At 34.5% G+C, this 19939-nt stretch overlaps 2 protein-coding genes and 1 long non-coding RNA gene across 3 annotated transcripts; 2 read left to right on the forward strand and 1 right to left on the reverse strand.

Annotated features, from left to right (window-relative positions):
- The first annotated feature begins 6580 nt into the window (after positions 1-6580).
- On the forward strand, positions 6581-7101 carry LOC117908028. Its single transcript, XR_004650149.1, has 2 exons — positions 6581-6711; positions 6801-7101. It is a non-coding gene; the product is annotated as an uncharacterized LOC117908028 (long non-coding RNA).
- A 5768-nt stretch (positions 7102-12869) lies between these two features.
- On the forward strand, positions 12870-13322 carry LOC117906676 (probable disease resistance protein At5g43730). The gene has a single exon (XM_034819811.1). The coding sequence runs from the start codon at positions 12870-12872 to the stop codon at positions 13320-13322; it is 453 nt and encodes a 150-aa protein (XP_034675702.1).
- A 2619-nt stretch (positions 13323-15941) lies between these two features.
- LOC117926693 (probable disease resistance protein At4g27220) lies at positions 15942-19587 on the reverse strand. Its single transcript, XM_034845919.1, has 3 exons — positions 18748-19587; positions 17290-17925; positions 15942-16991 (listed from the first exon to the last, which is right to left on the reverse strand). The coding sequence occupies exons 1-3, from the start codon at positions 19376-19378 to the stop codon at positions 16858-16860; spliced, it is 1401 nt and encodes a 466-aa protein (XP_034701810.1). The 5' UTR covers positions 19379-19587; the 3' UTR covers positions 15942-16857.
- Between the last annotated feature and the right edge of the window lie 352 nt (positions 19588-19939).

Here is a 19939-nt window from a genome sequence, read left to right on the forward strand (position 1 = left end):
CAGTTGTAGAATTAAAAATATTTGAAAACTGAAGTGGAATTAAAATTATTAAAAAAAAAAAAAAAACTAGAGTTTTGAAAATTATTTGAAAATTGAAATCTTGAAAATTAAATATAAAATTGGAATTTTGGAAAATTATTTGAAAATGGAAGTTTTGAAAATTAGAATTTTGAAGAATTATTTGAGAATGGAAGTTTTGAAAATTAAATTTGAAAATTGGAATTTTGAAAAATTATTTGAGAATGAAATTTTTAAAAATTAAATTTGAAAATTGAAATTTTGGAAAATTTTTTGAAAATTGGAATTTTGAAAAATTATTTGAGAATGGAATTTTTAAAAATTAAATTTGAAAATTGGAATTTTGGAAAATTATTTGAAAATTGGAATTTTGAAAAATTATTTGAGAATGGAATTTTTAAAAATTAAATTTGAAAATTGAAATTTTGGAAAATTATTTGAAAATTGGAGTTTTGAAAATTATTTGAAAATTGGAATTTTGAAAAATTATTTGAGAATGAAATTTTTTTAAATTAAATTTGAAAATTGAAGTTTTGAAAATTTAATTTTGACAATTGGAGTTTTGAAATTTTAATTTTGACAATTGGAGCTTTGAAAAATATTTGAAAATTAAAGTTTTAAAATTTATTTGAAAATTGAAGTTTTGAAAATTAGAGTTTTAAAAATTATTTGAAAATTGAAGTTTTTAGAATTAAATTTGAAAATTATTTGGAAATTAGAGTTTTAAAAATTATTTGAAAATTGAATTTTTGATAATTAAATTTGAAAATTAAATTTTGACACCAAAAGATGAAAAATTAAATAGGATACACGTGGCCTTTATGTGGAGCACTGAAGGATGGCCATGCGTACGTGGGGCCCGGGGTGTAAGGTAGCTGCTTTGTTGGTGGTGACTTGACCCGATACTGATTATATTAAAGAATTTCCAAGGTTCCCCTCAACTTTGAATTTCCACAAGGGCATCTTTCCACTATTTGACTCCCGTTGAAACTCTACATGCTCATCTTGCCAAAATCTGTAGCCTTCTTTTATGCAACTTATATTCCTAAAATAAATGGTGCATCAATCTGAACAATCACAATCCCATGGTATATATAGGCTTTTGGATATTGCTAAATGTTTCCATAAATAATGGTGCTTAGAATATGACCCAAGAAAGCAAGACGAGGATTTGTTGACTTATGGATGACGAAAGCAAGCGAAGCACTGACTCTAACAAGGACACCAATCTCAATACCAAGGAACAATGTCATAGTGCTAGTAAGGGTCTAAAGAAGAAAATCTTGCTTATCTACATGCCATAAAAAAAATGCTTCGTCAAGATGATTGGGCATATGACCTTGAGAAATCTCAATGCACAAGCTTTTGGTCCAGGAGACAACAATCTCCATGACTTCAACCCCAAACCGAACTTCACTAGTATGTCCATGTTCATGGAAATTTGTCAATTCATCTGCATATGCAGCATCCCAATAACTCTAAAGACCTAGCATTGATGTCACCACTTCAGAATCCAATTCAAGCTTGTCAGAATGGTAATCGGAAGAGACACGGAAGTTTTCGGAGGCGAGAATGTCAGAGGCGTCGACATGGTGCTGATCATCGTCAAGGGTGCTTCCGTACTCGCTCTTTATGGACCATGAGTCGGCAGCCACGGAGCGGTCGTCATCAAAGACTAGATCAGCGTTGGTTGGAGCTTTGGCCTGAGGGATATCGAAGTCTTCAGGCGGCAGTCGGATTCCGGCCATAGTGTCAATGACAAGGGAAGACTGAGATGCAACTTCCTAAGAGCCATGTCTTTAATCTTTTCTGTCTCTATAAAAAAAATACTAGGGTGTGTCATTAGGAGCATCAGAACCAATAGAGTGGGGGCCGATTTGTCATGTTTCCCATAAAAATCTTCAATAGGTGCCTACATATGAGATGAGCTCTCTTGAATTTGACCGTTTTCCTACGTCTCAATTGGAGCAGAAACCTTGCTTTGAGAGTGTTTGGCTTTCAACATAACAAACCCACAACTTTGTACCTTATTTATACCCAAAACATAGGAGAAAATACCCAGGAGGCAAAACAAAGCAACTCGAAGCATGCACATGGATTGATAATATATAGAAATGAAGATAGAAATACTAGATGCAAATAAATGAATAGCCCAGAACATAGTATAACTAAGATCAGAAAAGATAATCTAAATGGCCCATTAAATGGAAACCAATTTCATGTTGAAATCAATGGGTCCCAAGACTAATGGTTCAACATGAAAGTTCAAAGCAAATATTAAAGTAAAATCACCAACAAACTTCTGTTGAAGAGTGAGCCATTTCAGATTAAAACATGAGAGAAAAAAACAATGCAACATCATATCCATTCCAAACAAATCAAACAGTGATCAGAATCAACCAAAGAGAATGAATAATAGAGTGATGAAGAAAATAAATGAAAAATCTTCATGGAAACGGTACCTGGAAGTGCTCTTCCAATCTTCCAAAGACTAGTAAACTTCCTTCCTCCTTGCTACTCACGACTCTCCTCCTGCAACTTCTTTTCTCTGCCCCTCCTTCCAAAATGACTCCCTATTTTCACCATCTCTTAAAAACCTCCTCGCTGAAAGCCCCCCTCCTCATCCTCTTCACCAACTCGTTTTCTTCTCTTGCAAGCCTCCACCAATTCCACTACTCACTGTTAAATAAAAAAAGGTCTCTATTCTCAACCACCACCATGCCAAGGTAGTGATTTTTTTGCCACACGTCCCATGCAGCCCGCTTCTATGGAAACTATCCCCCACTCCCTTCTATAGAGATGTCTAGCTTTCCTAAGGTGGTAAGAAAAAAAAAAAACCCTTGGTCCACAAGAGGGGTCTACAATTCCATATCAATATAGACCCCAAAATTTGTCTCAATTTTATTTTTATATTAATTTTGAGTTCAATTTTATCAATAAATTTTAAATTGGATTATATATATAATATATTTGACCCACTTATCATTTAATTCATAGTTTTTATTATTTTTTATATTATTATTATTATTATTATTATTATTATATTTTACTTTTTTTTCTGTCATCTCTCCCCTCTCTTCCATTTGCCACTTACCCCATCCACCTACTCCATTCTCTCTCATCTCATACCCTCCATTCCAACTCCCATACATTTATCTCCATTTTTTCTTTATTTTTCCCATTTGTCTTATTTTTCTCCCATTTTTCTTCTTCCCTCCCCACTCCTTCACTTGCAACAACACAACCACTACCTTACACACACACACCTCATTTTCTTTCTTCTCTTCCTCTCTTCTTCTCTTTCTTCTCTCCCTCCCCTCTTCTCCCACCTTCCTCTCATCTCTCCATTTTTTTACTCTTCATTTTATTTTATTTTTCTTTCCCAAAAACTCATCAATCATCACCACCGCTAGCAGCACCACCAACCAACTGCCGTCGACCGATGACCTCCTTCCTATCTCTCACTTTCTCACCTCACCCATTTTCCCTTTTTATTATTTATTTTTTTTTATTTTTTATTTTTCATTTTTTTCTTTCTTTCTTTCTTTCTTCCTTCAACTCTAATGCTGGCTAGCAATTTTGGCAACCCATAGATTCTTCAAGAAAAAAACTAACAAACAAAAACAAGTGTAAGCCCATTTATGCGTTTTATATATATATATATATATATATATATATATATATTTCTTATATTTCTTATTATTATTATTATTATTTATTTGATTTTAATAGCAATTGTTGTTTATGATATTTGAATTGTTGAATTAATATGAAATTTGGGCTAATTTATTATCGGTAAATTAATTTGGAATTTGCTAATTTGGGTTAGATTAGTTAATAATTTATATGATTGTACTCATTTGAATTATTTTATTTGGACATGATATAATATTGTGGTATATATTTTGCACATTAAATTGGGTTGATTTTGGTTGTGGATTTAGGTTTGTATATTAAATTAAGCTTGAATTATGGGATATTAAGTTTATTCCCATTGAAATTTATTTTAATTTATCATGTTTTGGGTTTGATTAATTGAGCTTACATTTTGACTATTAATTTGAAAATTTTAAATTAGGGTCTATGATATATGAGATATTTTTGTTGGGTTATATTTTCTAATTTGAGCCCATTTTGATTGACGAAATTTGATGAACTAATTTGAAATTTGAATTTGGGCTTGAATATTTATTGTGAACTTTATACATTTCTAGATATTTACATTTTGACTATTTTTGTTTTTGCATGAGTGCATTCTGCAATTCTGTTGGTTGAGTACGGAATTATGACACGTGGAGTATGAAATTTCATAGAAAAAAGTGAGACTCGAAAAGCCGTAGGAAGACATTGAATTTGTTGTAAGCTTGTTTCGGTACACATTTTATTTCTCACTACTATTTGGTTTTATTTTTTATTGACTTTTGTACATATTTGTTTGTATATATTTGCTTATTGTATACAGAATTAGATATTGAACAAACCAGAAATTTTATTTAAATACGAGGAACAATTCAGTAAACATGTTTTAATAAAATAATAGTTCAGAAAATATTTTTTTTTAATAAAAGTAAGTTTTTTTTAATAAAAGTTCAGAAAATTGTTTTTAGGAAAATCTAAAAAAAAAGTGTTTTTAATAATAATTAAAAAATCATTTTTAATAATAATTGTTTGAAAAATTATATTGTAAATAAAATTGTCCCAAAAATTATTTTTAATAAATTTGTCCAAAAAATGTTTTTTAAAATAAATTCTTTTTTCTTAATTATAATGAGATTAAAAGTAATCTTTAGAAATAGAGGATTTAAATAATGTTTTTTTTTTGTTTAATGAAAATAGGATGAGAGTTATTTTTGCAGATTAAAGTTGTAGAAATCATTTTCTTAATAAAATTGGATTTAATTTTAACATTTTTATAAATATAGTTATAAAAGTCTTTTTTTTTAATTAATAATTCTTTTGCAAATAAAATTATATTTTTTAAAAATAATTTGTATAAATAACTTTTCTTAAATGAAAATAAATTGAAATACTTTTATAATTAAAATTGTAAAATTCATTCATTTCTAGTAAAAGTAAGCAAAAATAATCTTTGTTGTCAAATTAAAATTTTGTAATAAGTTCTTTTAATAAAATAAGTGTAAATAACTTTCTTGAAAATTAAATACAATTAAAATTGAATCAAGTCATTTATTGAAAATAAATTGAAACATTTTTGTAAATAAATAAATTGAAATCATTAATTTGAAATTGTTTTTAATAAAATCCTTTAAAATTTCTTGAAAACTACTTTTTTTTTAAATGTCTTTTTTTATTTTATTTAATTTAATAAATTATTTTGTATAACTCTCATATCATTTATCTTGTATATTCTTCTAATTTGATTTCATCATTATTTTCGTGTGTATTTATTTGTATCATTCAGCTCTTGGTATTTATAATTAATTAATTAATTATCACAATTTCCTTAATTCATTTAGTAAAGATCGTACGTGCTTAGAAGGGTGTTATGACTCATTATCGTACCTTCCCAATATGTAACTTGAACCCCGAAGTTAGATTCGATTTTTGTATACATGCCTTTTATAATATAAGGAGTCACACAAGATCTTATTTTCCCTTTAAAAAAAACTAAATTAAGTGATAATTTAAGTCTTTTTAAAATAATTAAATTTTCATCAAATAAAAGGCGAATCTCGTTATTGAGTGGAGACACATGTGAAAAACACAACTCCAAAATAAGCCATTAATTACTTTTCCTTTTTAAAAATTACTCTTTCCCCGTCATTTTGAGAATCAATCAATGAAGTATTGAGGGTTGTATCAATTATTTCAGGAGAAAACAAAAGAAAAAAACTTAAATTTGAATTAATTGCGTCACGGTTCTAAGTGGGTAGAGAACTTATGATAAAAACTCATCTTCTGAACAGAAATCCAAGTCAATCTCATGATGTTCATTAGAGCTGTGGCAGTACTTCGGCTCCATCACCCACCCACTACTTGGAAGGATTACAGGAGGTTATGGATTCAAAGAAAGAAGTGGAAATTTAGAGATATTTGAAATAGGTCTAGCAGTGTTCAAACCTTAAGTATTCTCATATTCTAATCACTTATGTTTTCTTAAAGAATTTATTTTTAATGTAAAGTTTGACAATATTTTTGAAATAGGTCTCAAACAGTTCAAGTAAAATTCTATTTAAAAACTTAAACATAAAAAATAATTTTATTCTTATGAAATTAATGTGTACAATGGAAAAATTTTGAAAATGTTTCTATATGTTTAATTATTCTCAAGAACAATTTAAAAAAGGCAAAACAAAACAGTACAAATCCATTCTGAAAAATAACCTAGCGTTTGAATAAATTTTACAGGGAGCTGTTTTTACTAGACAAATTAATCTGAAAATTGATTTTTAATTTCAAAAGGAGTTTCTGAAAGGAAAAGGTGACCGTGGAAAAGGGTATGAATGGAAAAAGGGAGGGTATATATCAAACCCACTTTCCCAAAATTTCATTGGGTCTCCGGGTTGAGATGGTCCAATTCCCCTGTCCACTCCTCAGAGAGTGAAAAACAAAAAGGGAAGAGAGAGAGGTGTGGGTAGACTTCTGCACGTTGGGTTTTACCCTCCTACCATCAGCAGGAACACTGTATTTGGATTTCTCATCACCATCTCTCTGCTCCATTTCTTCAATCAGGTTCACTTTGTTCTTTCACTATGAATATTCCTTTTTTTTTTTTTTTCCCAAATGCAATATGAAGTAATAATACTTTGCTCTGATTTTAGTGAAGCTTGGTTGATTTCATGGACTCTTGTTTAAGTAGCTGCTTTTGAAATAGCTGATCCAAGAGCCACTCATCTCTTATCAACTGAAAATTGAACCGATTATTGGAGAAAGTTGAGTGTTGGCTTTGGGTGGGTTCTTGCCCCTTTTTTGGTCTTTAATCTGAAATGCTTATTAGAGCTCCTTATCTAAGCAAAATTTAGTTTTAGGAACTAAATTTGTTGATATCATTGTTGATAAAATAGAGTTATTTATCTATTTGGGTGGTTAATTTCTCAATTCAAGTAGTATTTGGTTTGCATACTACCATTCCTTATTTAATTTTTTGTTGTTTTATATTTAGCATGAGAAGAATTGAGTTTCAAAATAGGCTTATATATGATTAATCAAAATGCATTACTATTATTGTTGTTGTTGTTGAGGTGATGGTGGTGGTGGAGGAGGATATATTTAATGGGTTTTTCTAAGGTATAAAAAAAAACTACTACCTAATCAAAAGTAGACACATGGTTTTCTTTCTACTTTGTAATGATCTCATTTCTTCACACACGTCATATTTCTTCATCTTAAATTACATTTCTTATATTTGTTTGGCCATAGGTTTCATTTCTTTATATCTTTGTTAACAATCTAGATTTAGCCATCATTAGGGACTCAAATTTCAAGTTCAATGTGATACCCTATTGATATTCTAGAAATTTCAAAACCTAGTATATGATTAGGAAGAAATGCGAGTCTCATTATGTACATGAGAAAGTGTGTTAAAATTTTGATTTATTTCAAGTTCCATGAGATCCCTTATCGGTAGGGGTTATTTTGTAGATTTTGATGTTGATGTTGATGTTGATGTTTTCTTGGTTCCTTTGTTGAATAGAAAATGCTTTAGGGATGTCTTTGAATATTTTTATGTCTCTGAAATAGAGGTGGGAAACATTCGGTAGATCAAGGAAATATGAGACTATTTCAAAACTCATGTTTCCCAAGCAAAAGTTTTTTTTTTTTTGTGCTCTCTCTTTCTCTCTATTTTTTTGTTATTCCTTATAATAGTGGATTGATTTATCTCATATAAGAATGTAGGCATTACTTATTTATTTATTTTTTGATAAGCAAGCAAAAAACATGTTAGTAGCACCCATCAAAAAGAGCACACTGGAATACATAGGCAATTTCATAAATATGGGACAACCAGAGACAAAAGTACATAAAGGAAACCAATATACAAAAAGTAATAACCCTTGCCTTAGATAACACCTAATCAATCAATTAAGTCTATGGTAGACATACATGCATCCTTTAAGCCCATCCTTACCCACTCCAAAAACAATCATAAAAAGGAGTTTTGTTATTTGACCCATTTATTCCATATCCTTGAAACACTTATTATTATTATTTTTAAACAGTCCAAAAATACCTAAGGGAATGACCTCCTAAGCTTTCTTTCTTTTCTTCCTCACAAAGGATCCCTGCTAACTTTTAGAAGACCATATTAATTGAAGTTGACATCACCTAATCTAATAGGATCAAGGAGAAAACTAGTTGCCACACAATTTTTGTTTTTATATAATGAAGCAAAATGTGGTTTGTCAATTCTTTTTCATCTTTGTAGGGAAAAAAAAAAAAAAAACATCCATTCACCATGGTCCAACTTTTCTTTTTTCATCTGATCTATGATGACGATCCTAGCATAGAGAATCTCACTTTTGTTGAAGCCCACAAATTCAAAATAGCATTTTTTGGAATGGAATCTTATCTCCCCGACATAAAAAATGAGTACAAAGATTTTACTGAGGGAACTAAGAACATTTCCCTCCTCATTTCTAACCAATTTATCCTATCCTCACCATTCTTGCTTATAGCTTCATTTGCAACCTTGAAAGAAAATTGTCCATTCTTTGAAGCTTCCAGTTATGCAGCTATCTTACAAACTAGGGGCTCCAACATCCCCTCTCCCCTAATTGCTCTCACATATGCATTACCTATGAGTCCTTTGAAGTAGCTATAGTAAAAAGAGAGGAAAAAGAATCACTTAGAGTTGATTCACCATACCATATATGCTTTCAAAACTTTATCCTATTTTAGCCTCCCACTTTGAAACTAGTTCTTTTAATGATATCCCATCCTTTCTTGATTGCCTTCCATAAGCTTACTTCATAACCTTCCTTGCTCTTCTACCCTAAATTTCTTTACTATTACCCTTTTCCACAACGCCGCCCTTTCTATTGTGAACTTCTAACTCCATTTGCCGAGTAGGACCTTATTGAACATAGACTCCTCATACCAAGACCCTCACTTTTCTTCTCCATGTAGATAATTGACCTATTTACTAGATGAGGTTTACTCTCTAATGATCCCCCTCATTGAAAATCTTTTTGAATCTTCATGAGCTTCAAGTTCACTCTTCTTGGAATTAATGAACAAGGATATTTTATAAATTTGTAGACTTGACAAAGCACACTCAATTGTAGTGAGTCTCCTCCCTTTAGAAAGATATTGTCTCTTCCCAATCACAAGTTGTCTTAGGAGTCTCTCTTCCACCACATCCCACATAAAAGTTGATTTATAAGAAACACTTAAGGGGAGTCCAAAATATGTGGCGGGAACATTACTTCCCTTTAGGCCAACACCAAACTAGTTATTCCCCATTCCTTACCCCTCCTATTAGCATGTTTTTTTTTCTAAACTAGTTTTTCTCCCTCCCACCTTGAAACCTAAGATGAAATCCCTTTAACCAAAAACCTCCATGACCAAGATGAACAAATTAGGGGAAAAAGGATCTCTCTACCAACACATTTAACTTCAAAAGAAGCCAATGAGAATCCAATTTACAAGGACTAAGAATCTATTAAGACAATTATTTGGAAAGAATTATAACTAGTTGGATATGATTCTAGCATTTATCATAATGACACAAGAAATTAGCCTGGAAGTCTCTAATTTAGATTACATATATAACAAAATTTACTGTCTTTTTTTTGGGTTTCTACTTTTTGAGTATACAAATGTTTTTGCTTTAACAACTCATTTATGGAGTTCACCAAGTTGAGTCTTTTACCACTTGTAAGAATCCTCATTGTTCATTTAAATTTTTTTCCTTTTTAATTATTGTTAATATTCTAATCATACGTTGTTGGTGATAGAGGAATGATTGATGTAGTATCAACTATAGTAGGCGCAACAACAGTTGAGGTTTACAAAGATGGAAGAAGCTTATTAACTTCTGCCAATTCAAAAAATGCCTATGTAAAAGATTTGAAAAAAAAACTATAAAAAGTTAATACAGGAAGCAAGAAAGCTCTGGGAACTAAGGGATGCTATAGAGAATGAAATAAGTAGACATAAGATAAGCCCAGTCACAAGAGAATGGATTGTTAAGGTTGAGATGATCAAAAGTGAAGTGGGAGAACTAGAAACTAAATACAATGATGAAAGGAAGCATCTATGGAGGTTGGTTCGCATTAGGACACATTTAAATCATAGCAAAGACATGGCAGAGAGGTGTAAGCATAACATGGGTGCTTTGTGAAAAGCCTCAATACAACATTTCTAGTGTTGGTTCCAAAGAGAGGATGAGCTAAAGAATTGAAAGATTCTAGGCTGATAAGTTTGGTGGGCAACCTATATAAGTTTTGGCTAAGGTGTTGGCTAATAGGCTGAAAAAAATGATGGAAAAAGTGGTCTCAAAATATCAGAATGCGTTTGTGGAAGGGAAAAAAATTCTTAATGCGGTACTTATAGCTAATGAGGTAATTGACTCGATGTTAAGAAGTAATAGAGTAGGGGTGCTTTGTAAACTTGATATTGAAAAAGCTTATGATCATGTAAGCTGGAATTTTTGCTTGAGATGTTAGGAGAAATAGGTTTTGGACAAAGGAGGATCAATTGGATTAGTTAATGCATCTCAACTCCAAGGTTCTTAGTGTTAGTGAATGGTACTCCCTTAAGGTTTTTTTGAGCTCTAGGGGCTTAAGGCAAGGGGATCTGGTATCCCCATAATTGTTTGTTCTAGCTATAGAGACGCTCAGTTGTCTTCTTGGAAGGGCAAGAGAGGGTGGCTTCTTGTCTGACTTCAAAGTGTTAAGGAGAAATGGGGAGGGCTTGGAGATTTCCTATTTGTTGTTCGAAGAGGATACTTTAGTTTTTTGTGAGGCCACGTCTTCCCAAGTGACTTATTTGAGTTGGTTACTCATGTGGTTTAAGGCTATTTCAGGTTTGAAAATCAATTTAGATAAAAGTGAGCTTATTCCGATTGGGAGGGTGTCGAATGTAATGGACTTGACTTCTATATTTGGTTGTAAAGTGGGTGTGCTCCCAACCACTTATTTTGGGCTCCCTCTAGGAGCTGTGCATAACTCGGTAGTGGTTTGGGATGGGGTTGAAGAAAGGTTCAGAAAGAGATTAGCAATGTGGAAAAAACAATATATTTCTAAAGGGAGAAGACTAACACTAATCAAGAGCACACTAGCTAGCCTTCCAATCTATTTTATATCTCTTTTTTGGATGCCGAGGAGGGTTCGCTTAAGGTTGGAGAAAATTCAAAGGGACTTTTGGTGGGGAGGTGGGGCTCTAGAGAAAAAGCCTCATGTAGTGAAATGGGATATTGTTTGTTTAGACAAAAGAAAATGAGGCCTTGGAGTTAGACGTCTTAACTCTCTTAATAAGGCTCTCCGCAAATGGATTTGGCGCTTTGCTAAGGAAAGGGATGCCTTTTGGAGAGAAGTTATTTGTGGTAAATTTGGGGAATTGGAAGGGAGTTGGTGCTCTAAGGAAGTGAGGGGCAGCTATGGTGTTGGTCTATGGAAGGCTATAAGGCTTTTATGGGAGTTAGTCTCTTCCATAACTCTCTTTGTAATGGGCAATGGAAGAAGGGTCAAGTTTTGGAGAGACAGATGGTACGGGGATGAACCTTTATATGTGTCCTTTCCCTCCTTGTTCACTTTAACTAGTTCAAAAAAGGCTTGGGTGGTGGATTTGTGGGTGCACTCTTCTGAAGGGGGTGGATGGAACCCAAGCTTCTCTAGACTTCTCAATGATTGGGAGATTGAGACGGTGGAATGCTTCTTGTCAAGGATTCAAGACAATGTGGTGGTTGAGGAGAGGGAGGATGAGGTGTTTTGAGCGGTTACAAAGAGTGGATCCTTTTCTGTTAAGTCCCTCATTTCTATCCTTGAGGAAGTAAGGGTAAGCCCTTTCCCTACTAGTATTGTGTGGAATGATTGGGTCCCTCCTAAGGTTAGTTTTTTTGCTTGGGAGGCAACATGGGGGAAAGTTTTGACTTTAGACCAATTGCAAAGGAGAGGATGGTCTTTAGCCAATAAATGCTCCCTTTGTTATGCTCATGAGGAGTCAATTGACCATATGCTCTTGCATTGTGGGAAAGCAAGGCTGTGGGAGGTCTTGTTCTCTTTGTTCAGGGTGTGTTGGGTGATTCAAGCTTCCGTTAGAGAGACCCTTTTAGGGTGGCAAGGCTCGTTCTTTGGAAGAAAGAGAAAGAAAGTGTGGAGTGCAATGCCTTTGTGCCTCTTTTAGACAATTTGGAAGAAGAGAAATAGAAGATCTTTTGAGAATATGGAGCTTTATGTTCAAAGGCTGAAGTTCTTGTTTTTGTGCAGTTTATTATCTTGGACAAACATGTTTATAGAACATACTTTTATGTCCTTTGTTGATTTTATTGATTGGTTGGGGACAGATTGAGGAAGGGAGTATTTTTGTTTTTCCTTTCCTTTTTAGCGCTTTTAGGTGGCCGTTGTATACACCGTGTGTGCTTTGGTGCACCCCTTTTTACGTTTTTATACAAATTGCTCTTATAATAATAAAAAATAATTAAAAAATAAAAAGGTCTATTGGAAGAGGGGAATCTTAAAGGAGGAGTCCTGATCGTGGAATTGCCAGAACCTATTAGGAAAATACATGTGCTGAAACTAGAACACAACTCATCTCTACACTAAGTTGTAGAAGATGTAGTGAGTTTTCTAGACGATAAGCAAATAAGAATAATAGGAATCTGGGGAACAGTGGGAACAGGAAAAACCACCATAATGCAAAACTTGAACAATCACAAAGATGTTGCTACAATGTTTGATATTGTCATCTGGGTAACTGTCTCAAAGGAGTGGAGCTTAAAAGAGTTGCAAGGTGCAATCATGCAGCAACTAAAATTGAATATGGAGAGCACTGTTGGCATTGAGGAATATGCTTGGAGAATTTCTGAAGAGTTGAAGGGAAAGAAGTGTTTGATTCTTATGGATGAAGTCTGTGACTTTATTGATCTACATAAAGTAATGGGTATCCAAGACCACCAAGAAAGCAAGGTAGTGTTGGCGAGTAGGCTTCGTGATATCTGCAAGGACATGGATGCTGATGAGCTAATCAATGTGAAACCATTGTCAGATTATGAAGCTTTCAACATGTTCAAGCAAAAAGTGGGCCAGTTCATTCATTGCCCAGGGATTAAACCAGTAGCTGAGTTGGTGGTTAGAGTGTGGGGGATTGTCGCTGCTGATCGACAGAATAGCAAGGACCTTTAGAAAGAAGGAGAAAAATGTTTCCCTTTGGAGGGATGGATTGAATAATTTGCAAAGATGGGAGAATACCCAGGGCATGGATGAAGTGCTTGAATTTTTGAGGTTTTGTTATGATAACTTAGATAGTGACACAAAGAAAGTTTGGTTTTTTGTATGGTGCGTTATATCCTGAAGAGTATGAGATTTATATAGATTACTTGTTGGAATGTTGGAGACCTGAAGGTTTTATTCTAGATGCAGATGAGTTTGTTCATGATAAAAATGTGTTTAGAGATGCACGTGACAAAGGGCATGCGATATTGGATGATCTTATCAACGTTTCATTGTTAGAGAGTAGTGAGAAGAGGAAATGTGTTAAGATGAACAAAGTTCTTTGTGACATGGCCCTTAAAATATCATCACTAATTGGAGATTCCAAATTTCTGGCAAAGCTATGTGAGGGATTATAAGAGCCTCCAAATCATGAAGAATGGAAACAGGCAAGGCGCATCTCTTTGATGGACAATGAATTGTGCAGCTTACCAGAAACTCTAGATTGTTGTGATCTGATCTTTTAACATTGTTGCTTCAAAGGAATAAGAACTTGAGTACTATTCCTGAGTTCTTTAAATCTATGAGCAGTTTTCAAGTTTTAGATTTGCATGGTACTGGTATTGAATCATTGCCTTCATCTTTATCCAACTTGATTTGTCTATGAGGGCTCTATCTGAATTCTTGCATCCATTTGGTAGAACTCCCAACAGAGATAGATGCACTTGTGCAGCTTGAGGTGCTTGATATTCGGGGGACTAATATCAGTTTACTTCAGATTAGAAGTTTAGTATGGTTGAAGTGTTTACGAATATCATTATCTAATTTTGGCATGGGAGGCCATACTCAAAACCAATTTGGAAATGTTTTGAGGTTTGTTTCATTGGAAGAGTTCAGTGTTGTCTTTGATTCATCTAAGAAATGGTGGGACAAGATTGTAGAGGCTACCTACCTCAACGGAGGTGGCTACCTTGAAAAGATTGACTTCTCTTCAATATTGCTTCCCTAAAGTTGACTGGCTTGAGGTTTTTGTTACGACAAGCCCAGTGTGGAAGAAGGGTTCATGTTTGACATTTCAATTTGCTGTTGGTGACCATGACTCAACCTGCTTTCAAATTCTTGAGTCCTTCGATTATCCAAGCTACAATTTCCTGACATTGGTGAATAGTGAAGGAGTGAATCTGGTAATCTCAAAAGTGCTGATGGAAACTCATGCATTTGGATTAATTAACCACAAGGGAGTTTCAAGACTATCAGATTTTGGCATTGAGAACATGGATAATATGTTGGGTTGTTTGATTGAGAGATGCAATGAAATTGAAACCATCATCAATGGTAATGGAATAACAAAGGGCGTGCTAGAATGGTTGGAAGATTTAAGCATAAACAATGTCTTAAAATTTGAAAGCATTTGGCAGGGACCTATTCATGCTAGGAGTTTGACTCAATTAACGACCCTGACTTTAGTTAACTGTCCAGAATTGAAGAAAATATTCTCTAATGACATGATTCAGCAGCTTTCTAAACTCAACACTTGAGAGTTGAAGAATGCGATTAAATTGAGGAGATAATTATGGGATCTAAGAACATTGTACTAGAATTCTATTCACTTCCAAGGCTGAAGACACTAGTGCTCCTTGATCTCCCAAAACTCAGAAGCATTTGGGTTGATGAATCATTGGAGTGGCCTTCTTTGCAGAGTATTAAAATTTCTATGTGCAACATGTTGAAGAGATTGCCTTTCAACATTGCCAATGCAACCAAATTGAGGCTCATTGAAGGGCAACAGTCATGGTAGGGAGCATTGGTATGGGAAGATGATGCCATTAAATGACTGCAACCTCTTTGCATTCTCAACTAGCTCGTGATATTCCATTTTTTGTGCAGCTTCTCATGTTGACTGGGGTGGTTGCTGCCTCAACCACTGGTTTGTTGTGTGTTGGACTCAAAACCTTTGGCATGTACTTGTTTAAGACATGCTAGTCTATATTGTATTTCTATAAGCTTTTCTAATATGGATTGTACCTTTTTTTGGAAACTATTATCTGCTTTGGATTCGCTTTGCTTATGGCTTGCGACTTTGGATTGTAATGGTGTAAAATGTGATTGCAATATGGATGCTGTGTTTTCATTTATTCTTGGAAGCTACTTGACTGAAATCTTTCTATGGGCAAAAGTGTTGCTTTCTGAAATTTCTGGATATAGGTTGTTCATTCCTTTGATATTCACGAGTTCTTGGTCTTGGTAATTACTTTTATCATTTGAACTGGATTTTGTCTACAGAGTGTAGACTATGCCACGACTCTACTTTTTCCTTGAAAAAAAGTTTTGGAATATGGTAAATGAAGTAGGTGTTTTATTAGCATCTAATTCTCTTTGGAGGGAAAAATCAAATTCAAGAAACCCTCCAGAAACTATAGTACCATTTGGCATACAGAAACTAAAAAACCTGTCCATTCCTCTCGAAAAAATTAAATCTGATAGCATCATGATTCATAGGTAAATGCATGCAGAAAAAATTCACCAGAGACTGAATCATAGGGACTCCTCATTCCAGCATAAACTCCTTTGAAATCAACAGGTAGATCATTGTGACCAGCCATGTTGCCTGGAAAAAGAGGGTGGATTGTGTAGAACTACTTGAACAATAGTATATGACATAAAACTGGTTGCTACTTTGAATTTAAGACAAATTCCTGGTTGAGGGTTGATTTGTTCACTGTGATCAAGATTGAATGAGCAGGTCGAAGTCCCAAAGTCCTGAGAGTGGCCATTTGAGCGTTGACTTCTTTGAGCTTATTCCAGCATGGACAACAGCTTGAAGCTTGAAGTTGATCAACTTCTGCCAACTGAGTCTTCAAATTTGTGTCACTTTTAATGGGAAAAAAAGATGAATCAAGATTAGGTGCCCTAGTCGATTCTGAATTACTCCACTTCAATGAACTCCACCTGTCTGCCTCTCCGATGACCTACAAATTCTGATCAATTTAGGCAAGTAATAGAGTGATATCTTAATCAACTTTGGCAGATGACTTGTAGAGATGGTTTGTGTGTAGGATCCAGAAACCTTGTACTGCTTTGGTATACACGAGTATGAATAAAATGTCAGTGTGTGCAGCTGCTTGATGTTTATCAGATCAAAGGCCAAGTTGCCCACAACCACCACAGATTCTGGCAAGGGAACTTTTCAAATCAACAGCATACTCGCTGTGATGAGCTGCATTCCTCGCAAAATTTATTGGAGGGGTAACACTGCTTAAACAAGGGTACATTATATAAAACTGATTGCTACTTCAATACAAACTGAAGCATGTTGCTTTTGAATACTGGATTCAAAAAGCATAAACAAGTCCACATCACAATTTATTCAAAGAGATTAAAGTAAGGTCCTAAGTTTCATTTTCCCCACAATCAAGCACAACATGAAATAACTAAACAAACAACAATCAATAAGACAATCAGCAGCTATCCGGAAAATACCAAACTAGATGCCTTAGTTTGTTCACATTCAGGGAACTTGAATGAGAAAAGGATGGAATTCTGAGAGTGGCCACTTCATGAAAAGATGCCCGAGCTTCATTTGCTTCTGCTTTGCGCTTGTTCCAGCCTCAACTGCAGGGGCCTTCAGAGAGTCACCAGGACCTGTTCCTCATACACAAATTAATAGCCAACAAAAATACCGTTAAGGAGACAGTGGAATAAAAAGCCTACATAGAGTAATAAACTTGGACACATACAATATATATATTACAAATGTTATTGGGACAATCCAAACATGCCTCCCCACCCATTTTTGGAGCATGAGTGTGTAGGAGAACATAAACGTACACAAGCTTGTTCGGATTCTAAGTTCAACTCTATAATGAATCATTTACCATTAGGGAGAGATAAAATGGAGATCACCCTTATCTTTGAAAAGAAAGAGAAATGGAAAAACAACCTGACTGTTGAGAGGGCTCTGTTTTTTGCATCTGAGCTTGAAGCTGATCATTAATTTCTGCTAACTGTGTCCTCAAATCTATGTCCCTTTCAATTGGAACAAAGATAGCATCCAGATTTGGTGGTTGAAACCATTCTGATTTTTTCCACTCCAATGCACTCCACCAGTCTGCCTCTCCTATTATGACCTTTAATTTACAACTGCTAACTTCCTCTGGGGAGAGAATTTTGAGGCTCGGGCAATCATAGAGGCTTAGCCATTCTAAGTTTGGTGCAATCAGTACACCTTGGGAAATGCTGGCCAATTTAGGCATGTAATGAATGGACATCTTCTTCAACTTTGGCAGATACCATGCCCATGGCCCTACATCTTTAGCAAGAACTTTATGATTCACTATGCTGTTGATTTCAGGGCAGTCTTCAACCACAAGCTCCTCTAAGTTGCAGCACTGTTGAAGAATATTGAAAGTAAAAATGGTAGCCAATTCAGGGCAGGTATGCAATGCCAAAACTTTTAGATTGGATAGCGAACCCATCCAAATAGGTGGCCCTTTCCAGATGCTCCTTAGATTCTTCATATAATGAAGATACAAGTACTCTAGTGATTGAAGCACACCATATCTGTCATCACCTGCATCTACAATGGTTTGAATCTCATTACATTCCACTAATGCACAAAATTTAAGATTCTTCATATTTTTAATCCCGAATTCAGATAAGCTGGTAACAGTTAAATGGCGATCCAGGAACAATGCAGAAGCATGCTGAAGAACCTTCTTAACTTCAATTGGGACACCTTCACCATTCAAATACTTCAAGCAGCTTTCTTGTTCTTCAAATTTAATTGCAAATTCATGTGACAACCGAGATATCATGCGCTTCTGATGTCTGCCAACAAGAAATCTAAAGCACATGCATGATAGGTTCATTGATGATGATCCATTTGTCAAGTCATTCAAAAGAAAAACTTTTGGCAAGTGAAGTTTAAGAGAATGCAACCGGTTTAAGCTGCAAATTTCCTTTACAATATCTTTCATTGTTTCATCCCATCTCTCATCCTCTAGATCCACATCTAGGCTTAACTCTTCCAATTGAAGCAGATTGGATATGACATTCTGGGGTATGATTGTATTTGAATGATTGTTTCTTCTATTCTGATTAATCTGAGGATTAAATGATACTTTCAAGCATGTCAAATTTGTCAATTTCCCAATAGCAATTGGTAAATTTATGATTTCAGTCCCTTCAAGATCAAGTACCTCAAGATGACAAAGTTCTCCAACTTCGGTTGGCAACTCTTTGAATAGTTCACAACTTCTTAAAATGAATTTTTGAAGTTGAACCAACTTAAAAAAGGATTGTGGTAAAGACTTTATTTTAGTTTGGGACAAGTCTAGGATTTGAAGGATAGGCATGCATTGGAAAAAAGATGTAGAAATAACTCTCAGATGATGGTTACCTTGTAAGAACAATACGCTGAGTTTAGGGCTATTTGGATTATCTGGTAGCTTGGATATTTTATTATTCATCAAATGCATCTCATTAGCTTCCTCCCATGCCTCATTTTTTGGTGCCTCCATGAGTCCTCTTCCATCTAATTCAACAAGTAGTATTGGATTCGTTTCGGCTTTATAAAAATTCATTAACTCCTTACGGATTTCATCTCGCATTCGAATTGACTGTCCATTCTGAAAGCTTTCCAACAAGAGGGCATTGACAAGATGTTGAACAATCTGTTCTCCTTCATCGAGTGTTCCGATTAAGTCTTCGTTCATCCACCTTTCAAGCAAATCCACTTTGTATGTTCCTTCTATCTCTAGATAAGATGCACAATATTTTACATATTTATTTGCAGAACCTAAATGCCCCAGAACAAATGATAATGCATTAAGCAAAATTCTATCTTCGGTGTGTGATGTTGGTAGAAAGCTTATTACCCGAGATGCATGCTGCCAGATACGAACATCCTTGACCTCTTTTAAGGCTCTTGCCATTAGAACAGTGGCTAGTAAATGGCCAGAGCATTGTTTCAACACAAGTACAGCTAGTTTCTGGATAGTTGAAGAATGCACAACTTCACCAACATTCATACAAAATAATTCCCATGATAATAGATGATGGTTCCTCCTAATCTCCAGATCCACTGGCGCCTCTGGATGAACTAGAAAGCTTATCAAAGCTATCTTTTGAGTGTTGTCTGAGTTCCACCAGCCATTCCCCAGGTCATGCAAATTTATTCTCCGTGTATCGAAGTCATCAAGAAGGATTAAGAAATTTTGGCTTCTCAATAATTGCTCTGCTTCCCTCTGCTGGATGTTGAGAAACCCAATTCTTCTATGATTCTATCCTCTATATCTTTAATTTTCAGACAAAACTTGACATTAACTTGAATGACGAGATCAAACATTTGCCTTATTGGTGGAAGATTCTTCAGTCTGCACAGAAAGGTTTCATCATTTACTTCTGAAATCAAAATCCTCCGGATTTCGGGAATTTGTATATCTTGTAAAAATTGGCGAATCATAAATCATCAATACACAAATCCAGCATTGCCTTCTTAGGTGTTGTATGCCTTGGAGACCACCACTCACACATCTTCCCAATGAGGTCTGATGGAACATGAGCTTCGATATCATGGATTGAATGATGAA

The sequence above is a fragment of the Vitis riparia genome, chromosome 2 (genome assembly GCF_004353265.1).
Source record: "Vitis riparia cultivar Riparia Gloire de Montpellier isolate 1030 chromosome 2, EGFV_Vit.rip_1.0, whole genome shotgun sequence".
NCBI lineage: Eukaryota > Viridiplantae > Streptophyta > Magnoliopsida > Vitales > Vitaceae > Vitis > Vitis riparia.

Bases quoted from the DNA above. Each gene is read 5' to 3' on its own strand.
- LOC117906676 (XM_034819811.1), top strand. From the start codon at position 12,870: ATGTTTGATATTGTCATCTGGGTAACTGTCTCAAAGGAGTGGAGCTTA.
- LOC117926693 (XM_034845919.1), bottom strand. From the start codon at position 19,378: ATGAATGTTGGTGAAGTTGTGCATTCTTCAACTATCCAGAAACTAGCT. The intron at 17,926-18,747 runs GTAACCATCATC...AAACCATTGTAG, and splicing joins CAGCGTATTGTTCTTACAAG to ATGCAGGTGATGACAGATAT. The intron at 16,992-17,289 runs GTTGTTTTTCCA...TATGAGGAACAG, and splicing joins AGAGCCCTCTCAACAGTCAG to GTCCTGGTGACTCTCTGAAG.